Source organism: Ambystoma mexicanum, chromosome 4q (assembly GCF_040938575.1).
Source record: "Ambystoma mexicanum isolate Mex_15411 chromosome 4q, UKY_AmexF1_1, whole genome shotgun sequence".
In the NCBI taxonomy this organism is placed as follows: Eukaryota; Metazoa; Chordata; class Amphibia; order Caudata; family Ambystomatidae; genus Ambystoma; species Ambystoma mexicanum.
In genome coordinates, this window is record NC_090928.1 from 229,407,606 (window position 1) to 229,419,746 (window position 12,141).

At 46.6% G+C, this 12,141-nt stretch overlaps 1 protein-coding gene across 1 annotated transcript in view; it reads left to right on the forward strand.

Annotated features, from left to right (window-relative positions):
• Positions 1-12,141, forward strand: part of RPF2 (ribosome production factor 2 homolog) — a 420,196-nt gene that overhangs the window by 199,131 nt on the left and 208,924 nt on the right. The window contains exon 7 of the mRNA XM_069607771.1: positions 4,009-4,108. Coding sequence (XP_069463872.1) covers positions 4,009-4,108 — 100 coding nt within the window. The remainder of the gene's footprint in view (positions 1-4,008; positions 4,109-12,141) is intronic.

Genomic DNA, 12,141 nt, shown 5'->3' on the forward strand with positions numbered 1-12,141 from the left:
GTTATGGCTGACTGCACTTTTCTCTTGGCTTTCCCATTTTTGATCTTTGCAATGTGACATGGAATATGGTGTTTTGAATGCATATGTACCATTTTCACTTATGATTTATTGCATCTAGATATGCCCTGATTTGAGAAAGGCACCTTGCTGAAACACGTGCAATCTATAGGGCAATTTAATTAAACCTTCCTATCACATAACCCTACCTGGATTCAGCCTTATTTTCTTCTGGCGCAGAAATATGGTGCAGTCACAGCAGCTTGTTTTTTGATATACATAGTGCTTTGGACGTGACATTTTTTGCTTAGTACAAGAGGGGTTAGTCTGTGCATAACTACATTTAAAACACCTTCTTCCTCTTGCATGAACTTTCTTTTCCCCATTGGGTGCAGGACCTAGAATGGTGGCATTCTCCTAGAAACAGAGATTACTATGCCTTTTTTTTTCTTTATTTTTCTTTTTTTAACAGGTTTGCGACGTAGAGCATCACAGCCCCGTGTCCTGTATGAACAGGCACGTCAGTGGATGTTTACCACAATGCACCGTTGCGGTCTGTTGCATTTCAGCATTGCCTGTCGGATAATTTGCCCAATGGCTTGGAATATGCACATGTTTTCCTAGTAGCAATGGGGGTGAGGTCTCATTTTCACATTAGAACCAGAAGTAGGGCTCCAACTCTAAACGCAGACATACCTACAAATGATGCCCTAAAATTAAGAACATTAGTGCTGATCTTTACCTTTTCCATGTACAAGGCAATAACGGGTTACTGCTAGCCTTTACTTTTACTATGCAGAAGAGAACAAGCTAAATACTTCAATTCAGGGCTGTTTTCTGGGATGTTGTATTGTTTAGAAATCAAATGCTGAAGTCACACTTGGTAAAGCATTGTTATTACCTCTGAAGCTTCATAACGCCAATTAACCCATTACCTCTAAGACAAATGGTTTGCAGGCAGAAAAGGCTGTTTAAATTGCCTATATTTGACAAGAATTTAGAACAAAGTTAACTTGCGGTCATGGCAATTGCATGTGGTGCCCCCCACCCCCCATGTAAAAAAAAATGGCAAGACCACATGCACTTTCTGTACCATTACTTTTTTCCATTTTCCATACCCGATTTCTCCTTTCCTCTGCGTCTCGCTTATTTGCCTTGCACAAGTCACTCTGGGCTGTCGCTTCTTGTTAGGAAAGATTTCATAATTGTATGTAATTATCCCTCCATGTGTCAACCCCCAAACTTTTTGCTGCTGTGGTAACACCTTTGACTAAACTTTGCCAGAGAAGCACAGCCCTCAGCTGCACTCATCTGGGCTTTCACTCACTTTTATGGGGAAACTGACATGCCCTTAAGACAGTCAGTACTGGGAGACTTTGTTTCCCTTAGTCCTTTCCTCATATTGCAACTTTTGTGCAACATGTAACAAGTGTTCAATGTAACTTACCTTACAGCACACTTGGTTCTCTAGTCATTTCAAAAGGCCCTAGAAACTCTCGCTGGACTTTTTATGAACTGTGCACATGTCTCATGGACAGGACGGTTGGCAGCTATCGGTTTCATATATTGTTAACCCTTTCTTGCCTTGGTAACCGCGTTTGGCACGAATAGGTGGCCTGGCTCCAAAATGGCCATGCACGAGGTTCTTTGTCCTGTCCTTTGGCCAGATTACCCCTTCACCTTCCCCAGGTCGAGGCAACCAGGGTCAGTCCTTATTTGGTCATGCACTTTCCCGCAAAAACCAATGCTTTCGCGGGCTTCTGCATGCCTTGCGTCTATGCCTCCAGGATGTGGGCTGGGATGTCTGTTCCCAATACACATCCTGGGTGCCAGAGATTCTGGAGTGTCCTGAATGCCTGGGACCACTGTGGCCCAAAGGATAGGAGCCAAGAAGCCGAGTCAAGGAACCTCTGGCGACCTGCTGGAAGGTTTGGCACCCTGAGCCCGCTGTCGTCCCATGGGACCCCTCTGCATCTGATTGTCCTAGAAGGTCTGCGAAGACGCTTCGACCCATTGGAATAGTAGCATCAACTATTCTCGGCACCTTCACCAAACCCTGCAAGTAAGCCTCTTTGGAAGTGTCCCTGGGCCAACCAGTGGGCTGACCAGCTTACACGGGACGTTTGCTCTGTCACCGCTGCTGTTTCGAGGAGGCCCTCAAAACTTGGTATACTGCTAGCTCTGTGTCCACGTCACCCTCACACCGAATTTACACTTGGCGTTCCCATGTCTGAAGTGAGACGAGTTTGCCCGGACCGGAGTAAACGCGGTTACCGTGTTGTCCTGCTATGGCAACTACCTGTGCAAGTTCGCTGCCTTTGTGACCCCCTTGCCCCTGAAGCCTGCTGCAGTGGAATTGGGCTGATTCCTCCACCCAGAGTGGAAATCGCCACTGTCCCGTTTGGGAATCCACGCTGCATCTCAGGAACTACACGGTGTCGAGACGTCCTGATTGTTGCATTCAAACCTGCCAGCGAAATGGACTGTACTGGTGAAGTTTGGGTCTGCCTGCATCGGGGACTGGTCAGTAGTCTTTACCCCAACCGGTGGCCCCTAGTGCAGGAGCACACTTTTACACACGGAGTGGCCCCTGAGGGCCCCTTTCCTTTCCACAGCTATTGCGAAAAAGCGATTCCATCCCGCACTCTCAAACTGCCTCTGCCCTCAAGTGGAGGCCCTGCTTGAATAGTGGGACCTTGTTCTTCATCGCCTTATCCACCTTCCTGAGCTGCTAGAGACCCTTGAAGAGACCCTATTTTGTCCATTGGCACAATCACGTGCATGTACTATTGAGCATAAGGCTCCTCTCTTCGTAGGGCTTGCACCTGCCTCTTAGTTGGGTGTATTCTTGATGTGGAACTGGGTCTAAAGATTATTTGCACTGCCTGTTTTCCTCCCCATCTAGGTGGTCTACATATTTCGTGCTTTTAACCCCTTACACCCCATTGGTCTTGTATATATATTATATTGATTGTGATGTATTGGTTTAATCTAGTGTTACTGTGATTCTTTGCTATGGTCTGTTACAAAGGCCTTGTAATAAATGTGTCTATATTTTTAATATAACCCCTGTCTGGAGTAATTTAAGTGTCCTTGATCTCTGTGCTCATTGAGGTCTTTCAGTCACCCTCACCCCTCTTGAGACTTAGTCTTGACCGCCTGCCATAGCTACCCTGATTGGTCTGGTTTGTCCAGAGGTTACCCTGTTCCAAGAAACTAGGTTGGCCTTCTTAACCTCTGGCCCCTCAGGTCAGAGTTCAGAAATCCTTCTTAACACTTCACAGCCAGGTAGGCAGTCCCAGATCCATTTCTCTGGAGACTCCGGTTATAGTAACTATTGGACAAACCAGCCTCCACACTTCAGTGGCATGTGGAGCCCATCAATAAAGTGTGCACAGAGTAATTTCACTGCTTCCTGGAAGTGTTGAAATTCAGAACACAAACTACTCTCGTAGGCATGTACTCTTTCCCACGAGCATTGACCGTGTACCTCTTCTGATGCGTGCAATGCTTTAAACAATCTATGCTGACTCTGCATGAATGAAAACTGTGTTAAACTCCACCCCCTAACCCTCGATCCCTTACCCCATAAACATCTTTAAACTGTTTATCCTTTCTTCCTCATTTGCCCTTTTATCCTCATATGCTGTCCTTTTAATTTAATGGACCACAGTCTGAATAGCCTTGGCTCGGTGGCAAAATACGCCACTCCGTGGGTAAGGCTCAACGCTGTTAATAACCATTACCGTTGTGATTGACGCAACATTTTTAAAAAACGAACCTCTAACATACATGTTACTATCGGCACCTAACCAGTCATGCAGAAGTACGCCTTGCGTCCTTCTGGTTAACTTGCATAACTTTGTATTGTTAATGAGCTAGAGTACTAGTACTAGACTGCTTCACTTGTAGGATTGCTGTGTTATGGGTACAATCGCCTTCCTTGGAGTAGGACTGCACAGTAGATGTTTTGAAATTAAAATGAAGTGTGATTTATTTCATTCATTTCAGAACAGCAAATGTCCTGAAGGTACAAAGCCAATGTTGATATTTGCTGGAGAAACATTTGATGCAACGGAAGACTATCGAAGATTGAGAAGTCTACTTATTGGTAAGCTATTAATAAGCTGTGGGCAGATAGGCGCTTGCATGTTGAACTGTCTGCCTTGAGATGCAAAGGGATTTTCTGTTTAAGGTGGGAATACTTTTAAATGAATACAATACGGGCATGTGGGTGTGCAGGCTTTAGGGAATGTCTTTCTGACTTAAAAAGCACATATGAGCGTCAGTTCGATGGTGGCGCCGTAGGGAGAATACATCTGTCATTTTATCATGTGTATATTGGAAGATCTTGACCATTCTATATTGGACACAGTTCACCAGACTTTCCCCTGAGCTCTTTGCTGCCGATCAAGGGAATGCACCTTGCAGGCAGGCTTCAAAGACTCAGGTTTCTCTCATATTTACAAGTCTTCTGTGTTTTGCTTCTTCGGCCAAGTGGCATTTTTTTCACAATGGCATATTGCCTGTTCCATTTGTTCTAAAAGTTTCATTTGCTTCCAAATCTTTGATTTTTCTAAACTTTTTACGATGGGGCACATCCCGCCACTTCAGTATTCCTTCTTTCGCAACCAAACCTGTGTCCCTGTCCCCTATTACCCCCTTCTTGCACCTCATTGCCATGCACATTGACATCACAAAATATGAAAATAATTAAGATGTTACACATTGACCCTCATAAATCTGAAGCAACCTTTTAGCTTTAAAAGCACTATATATTTGAGGAAGCCGGCAAGGGTGAAACATGTCAAATATGTCCATTTGGATCAATAAAAGCTTGAAGGTGTGCAGAGTCTCTGAATATTTATCTGTATCCCAATGTACGATTCCTATGAAGTGTGGAATTCAGAGTCTTTGAGTGACTGCTCAAGAACTGACCCTGAATTCTGAGCAACTGGGGAAGATCTCTTGAAGACTACTTTTCTCCACCTGACTGGTGGGCCTAACCAGTCTCAATACCACTTGTATTTTACGCCATCTCACGAAGAGCTGTGATCCTCCCAGGCTGCAAACTCTCAATACCCTGGGAACTGTGCCATTTTTTTTGCAGCGCAATGACTTGTGAAACCTTGTGGGTATACCACTGGCCCTGTAGTAACACTTCTGCTCCTAGACCTCCCCTCAGTTAATTTGTGCACTGCGAACTAAAGAGATCTCTACCAGACGACAATCATTGCTGAGCCAAAGCCTGTGAAGGGCTTCAACGCACCAGTGCCACGAAGATCCACTGCTGGGCGTCCCACTGCTCAAGTGCATCAGTCTGTTCCCTTTAAGGTGCCTTCTTCAACCACCCAGGCCAAGAAACCCGAACCACTGACAACTGTCTCCTCGCCTTAAGGACCAACCTGCTGCACCAAGTTATTAATTGAAAAGGTACTGTATCAAGCCTAGGTACTTACCTTGGTCTTGCTGTGTTATTCCTGGATTCTTTGAGGGCTGCAGTAAAGCTGTTACTTGCACACCCCCTCCAGGGCACCTTGAGAGCCGTTGGGGTGGGCGACCCATTGGGCTCTCAATTGCCAAACTGTTCTGGAAACCTGAAGAAAAGCTTCATAGACTGTGTCTGTTGCTTACGTGCCTTTTTCCTTCTCCGCCCGTGGTCCCTGCATCCCCAGTGCCCCCTTAACTCAGACTCGCCTAGTATTGGGTTGGACTTTTAAAGATTGGCTAAGCAGAGGTTATTTGAAGTTGCAAGAGTTGATCTAAAGTTTGCTTATTTGTTTCAGTAGTTTCTCTCACTTTTGTGTTGCTTAACATTTGATTTAAAGTGTGCTACCTTTTTATTCTACTGTGATATAATTGTGTGTCTAGTATTTACATGGCTTATGTCTAAAGCCTTGGTGTATATAAAATAAGTGACTATTTAATGTAACTGCTAGTGTCAGTGTTTCCTTCAACTGATTGAGTGCTCTAATTACTGTGTCCCTCACTACAGCCCTTCTCCCTCCTAGACTAAGACTGGCTGCTCAGCCTTTGCTACCAAACTGTTGTGTAGTTCAGCCTAAATCTAAGTGGTACAACCCTACCGCCTAAGGTGGGCTTTTCCAAGTTCTGTCACAGACAGCAACTTGTGTAAAACTGCCCCACAGTATAAGACATATATTCTTTGTAGCAGTACCTGGCAGGAGAGTGAACCTGGTCTGCCATATTGAATATACGAAGAAAAGCCAGGAGAAGGGAGTGATTACCCATGTGCTGTGAACTGTGAAACAAAGTGTGAGAAAAGGCTAGTGGAAGGGAGACATTCCCCCTGGTATTGTGAATTGAAAAGTAAGCCTGAGGAAAGGGAGTCATTCCCCTGCCTTGTGAAACTACTGAGAACAAGACACTTCGAGAAGAGAGGCATTCTCCAGGATCCAATAGTGTAGAAAGAACTATGGGCAATAAGGAAGATTGGTGTTTGAACTGGTACTTCACTGCATTTTAACATTTCAACCTGGAACTTTGTGTATTGGAAAGGGATTGAGACCTGGGGAAGGGAATCATTCCATCCGGTAAAGATCCTGCCAAAGACTGGGAACTATTGGTTGTCCAGAAGAAGTGAGCGATTCTTCTGCACCAAGAAGATTTGTTTGATTATAAGTCTAAGGGACAGAAATAGGTTTTTGACACAGGATGGGGACTCTTGATTTACATGACCATCCTGACTGAATCTTTAGTATTTTAGTTGAGGTAGGGGAAACCCCTTTTGGAGTTGGGGAGAGGTAGGTTTCCTTTTTATTTCTGGAATAATAAAGGTTTATGCCAGTAACCATATGTTTATGCCAATTACCATACCACGTGCCAGTTTCCTCCTTCTGCACCATTACAGTATATAGAATTTTAGATGGGTAACTGAACAGGGACAGACTTTATTTTATTAAGAGTTCCACTTCATGTTCCAACAGTTAGTGGGGGAGGGTGTGGGGAGTGAAATAAGTGTCCTGCCAAGCTGCTCTCCCAACAGCACCATAAAATGTGGCCTCTTGGCACCCATTCTTTCCTTGTCATTTTTCACTCATCCCTTCCAGAATGGAATTATATTTGTCCCCAAAACATTTTATTAGCATTTCTAAATAACACATTCCAACATTAATGTAACCCTCCTCCCCTGATTTACCCCCCCCCCCCTCCTGCTCTTTGGTCCGGGCATAGTACTTGTGCCTGGAAGCTACCATTAAGTGTTGACAGTGTTGCATTCCTCTCTGCGTCTTAGCCTTAGATTGGTTCATTCGTAGTTCCCCTTCCCCAGACCGATCGGGTATACCTAATAAATCCCTACTTCTAGGACACCATGCTTTATGTGCCCCATTCCTTAGGTATATCAGCAATCTTGACCAGTCCATACGGAACCTTTTGCAGTCCCCTTGAATGGAGTAGGTGAGTCACTCCAATGCGACGAAGCTCCAAATTTTCACCACCCACTCGTGGTCCTGTGGAGGGTCTCTGGACTTCCATTTTCGGGCCAGCACCAGTGCTGCTGCCATCATAATGATGTTGAATTTACAACCCGATTGTGAGGTGATTTCCTCCAATGACCCATCGAGTCCTATCATTGCCAGGCATCTGTCCCCCTTGCTCTTAACCCCTAGGACCTGTTCTATTGCTTCTTGTATGCCCCACCAGTAATGGTCTAGTTTGGGACATTCCCACTATCTGTGCCTCCATGTTCCGTCCCCTCCGCATTCCCTCCAACAGAGCTTCGAAGTCCCAGGGTACATACTGTGCAAGCTAGTCTGTGTCATGTGCCATTTGAAATAGGAATTTCAGCCAGAACGTCTGGATTTGGAGGGATCTTGTTAGACTGGGGATGTGTGCCCATAGTTTTATCCACTCGCTTTCCTCTTATCGAGCACCGAGTGACTGTCTCCCACCTTGTCACGTATGGCCTTGATAGGGGAATCCTCGCCCGCTTTTGTGTTTGTATATGGCAGTTACCACTCGCCTGTCCCCCGGGGTCCCTGTTTAGGTATTTTCCGAAGGGTGTTAGTTGGCAGGTTCATGGAGGGGTGTTGCAGCCAGTGCCTCAGTTGTACATAACTATATATTTCCCTTTCTCCCATGACAAAGTCTGTCTTACATTGGTCGAATTGTTTCACCTGGTCCCCCTCGAACATATCTCTGACCTTTGTGCATCACCCTTGTTGCCAGGCCTCAAATGTGTGTTTTGTGTCAGAGTGAATTTTTTTTTGTTATTCCACACAAATTTACTGGTCATTTTGTGGAGGGCTCTGAATGGGGCCCGCTGGACGTGGACCGGGAGGGCTGTGATAGAGTATCTGTGGTAATACTACAATTTTTAAGACATTGATGTGGCCAGACCATGTTATAGATAATGGGCCCCAGTCGATTTGGTTTGAGCTTCTCCAGAAGGAAAGGATAATTATCTTGGTATAACCGTTCCACTGAGCTGGCTAGTTTTATTCCCATGTAAATTATGGCATGGTCAACCCATCTCTATGGCTTGGTCCTTTTGAGGTTGTGCACCACCTCGTTCAAGAGGTTGAGCATTTTGGTCTTGCGCAGGTTTATTTTTAGCCCTGCTCCCCCTACCCCCCGCCCGGAATTGGGAGAGTTCCCTTTCTACTGTCCCCAGGGGAAGCCTCTGGCTGTCAAAGTCAAGAGCATATCATTTTTGTGCATGCCCCCGGAAAATGGGATTCCCCGCTATGTCTTCGTTGGCTGTCACTGCTGCAAGAAAGGGTTCTAAGTGTAGTGCATATAGAATGGAGGACAGTGGGCACCTCTGCTTGGTGCCTCGTATGACTACCATTGGTTCTGAGATTTTTCCGTTAATGGAGGGCGGAGAACCAGGTTCCGATAGTTAGCCTCACTCTACCCAGGAGGCTGGGTTCAAATCCCATCTTGCGCATGCTGGTGAAGAGGAATCCCCACTCTACCCGGTCGAAAGCTTTCTCTGCGTCCACAGCCATGAGGAGAGCGGGGATTCCTCTCTGGTGAGACTTTTCGATCAGATGCACGATTCTCCTCACTTTGTCTCCGGTCTGCCGTCCTCTAATGAAGCCTGACTGGTCGGGCTGGACTATTTTTCGGGATGATCTGATCTAGCCTAGTCTCTAGGATTTTCGCGTGGATCTTGGAGTTGGCGTTTATTAGTGCAATGGGGCGGTAGGAGCTGCAGTCTGTGGGGTCCTTATCTTTTTTGGCACTGAGTATTACTTTTGCTTCCTCCATGGTTTTAGAGATGGCCCTGTCTATACCAAATTGATTAAACAGATCTGTGAGGTGGGGAATGAGTATTTCTTTGTATCTTATAGAACTCTGCGACAAAGCCATCTGGTCCCGGGGTTTTATTGATGGATGGGGATTTTATGGCTGCCCTAACTTAGTCCTTCATTATGTCCTGGTCTAGGGTTTCCCCTCTCTTCTAAAGTTATTTGCATTAGGGGCATCTTATCAACATACGATTGCTGGAGCTCTGGGGATGGATTGTCGGAACTATATAGTCTGTAGTAGAACTGGACAAACTCTGTCATTGTTGGTACTACTCCTACCACCGCCAACTTTAATTTTCAGGATTGTTTTGTCTTCCCTCCGCAACATCCTAGTGAGTAGACGATCTGATTTGTTTGCTCTGATGTAGTATTTTTGCCTGAGATGTTAAATAACGTTCCGCCGCCCATGTCTGTATTAACTCTAGTTGCCCCTGGTCACCCTGTACTCCCCTTTAGTAGCTGAGGACGGACCTGTTCCCATCTTAGCCATTATCTCCTTTAGTCTGCCCTCTAACTAGGCCTCCTCCAGCCTCCATTCCCTGTCCCTTCTTGCTTTGATCGCAATGATTCTCCCTCTTATTGTTGCTTTGAACGCGTCCCACCTGACCTGCCATGTTTTCTCCCTAACTGTGTTAGTCTCAGGAAAGGCCTCAATTTATTCCTCCATTTCCCGAACAAGCATATAGTCTTTGAATAAGGGGGCCGGGTAGCGCCACCTCCAGAGTGCAGGTGTGTGCTGAGTCCTCTTTAAAGTAAGTGTTATTGGGGCCTGGTCTGATGATAATATTGTGCAGAGTGTGATGCTCTCTGCTTGTCCTAGCAGCCCTCTTGAAACCCAGGCGTTATCAATTCTAGAGTGTGAGCGATGTGCATGCAAGTGGAAGGTATAGCCCTCCTTGTTGCCCTCTAATTCCCTCGATGCATCTAACAGGGTCAATGTGTGGATTTTCCCGCTGTGGTCCGTTGAAGGTTGTGCCTGAGTCCCTGCCGAGTTGTTACTCCTGTCTTTAGTAGGGTCCCACGCAAAAGTTAAAGCCCCATGTTAGTATGTTTGGGGGTTTTTGCTAACTGTTCGAGCCTAGTCAGCACATTTTGTATGAAGGTGTCTTGGCCTGCGTTGGGTGCGTTTAGTGTTACTACTGTATAGGCCTCCCCCCTACCATCAAGAGCTACCGCCAAGTGTCGCCCCTGATCGTCTGACTGATCGTCTGACTCCGTCTCCGTGATGTTGAGGTCCAACCCATTTTTCAGTGCCATGAGAACCCCACCTTGGGCTGATTGGCCTGAATGAGTCTGGTATACCCTCAGAATCTTATTCTTCGCCTATCTCATGAATTAATGTGTTTCTTGCAACGTAACTACATCTGGCTGTTCCTGTCTAGGTATCTCTCTATCTTCTTCCTTTTAATCAGTTAATTTCAGCTGTTGAGGTTCAGGGAAATGATCTTTCACTTATCACCACTCGCCATGTTGACTTGCGCAGGACCAAGCTAATTGTCTGGTTCCCAAAATGGGGTCAGGGACGTCCATCCGGCACATCTCCCTTCCCCTTGGAGCCCCCCTCCCTTGCATCTTTGCTTCCCCCGGACCACCTCTCCCTTACCCCCTATCCCCCCCGCCTGACAGGATCAACTGGTGTCCAGCCCCCCTCGAATTGTGGGCTTGAGAGTTGAATCCTACAACACCCCCAGGTTTACCTCACACAGGATCGCCCAATCGCATTCCAAGCGCCCAAGCGCCCCCCCCCCCAAACCCCATGGCGAGGTCTGTACCCTTTACGTCCGTGTATCTTAAAGCACTGGCATTTGAATCGACTCGGCCTCCCCAGGCATGCTGTTCAAGCTTTAGTGCTTCTTCATGCTGTGGTCTCGGGGCGACTGAGTTTTCGGGAGTTTCCTGCTCCTTCCTTGGCGTTGGGCCCCTGAGGAATGGTTGGCTTGCCCCCTTCTTGGACCTTTTGGACTTTACCGTGGGCCATTACCACAGCCTATGGGCATTTTGTTGAGCAGAGGGTAAGACGTCTACTGGATGTGCGTCCTCTTCGATCCCCAGACGGGTCGCCCCCTGTTCATACATCGTGATTTTCTGTTGCTTCCCTTGCCACTCAAAAATCAGGCCGAATGGATGGGCCCATCTGTAGCGAATGTCACAGGCTCTCAAGGATGCTTGGACTGGGCCCATCCTCCTCTTTTTGATTAGGGTCGATTGTGCCAGGCCTTGATAAAGGGCTATTTCCGCTCCAGTGTGGGTGATTTTTCATTTTCTTGGCCTTGGCTAGTTTTTTTTCTTTGACAGTGTAGTTACCAGCTTCCCTCTGCTTGCCTCTAAACTGTGGAACACACTACCGCTGACCCTAAGAACAGAACATTCCTTCCACAAGTTCAAAAAAATTTATAAAACATGGATAACCCTATGAATTCTGTCGAATCGGATCTCCGCGCCTGCTTTGGGGTCCAATAGGTCGCTGAAGATGCTCATGATTACTTGGGGAAGATCCTGATCTTGTGTTTGCTCGGGAAGGCTTTTCATGCGTATGTTACACCTCCTGGACCTATTTTCCAGGTCCTACGCCTGCAGTTCGAGGTTCATGGTGGCTGCCACTAGGGTTTCCAGCAGGGTGTCCGCTTTCCTTGCATCCTCCATCAGCTCCTGGATCGCTCTCCTTTGTGTCCACCCTTTCCTCTATTTTATTGATGTCTCTTTAGTTCCTGCAGCCCCTCTGGCAGGTCCTCTCTGTGCGTCGATTTGTTTCTGCCCTGCAGTGGTGATTTTGTCCACTATCTTTCCGGGGAGATGTTTAAGGGCAGACTGCATTACCGGTCTATCCTGTTCCTGAAACGGGCGAAAGCGCCAACCGGACGGCCAAAAA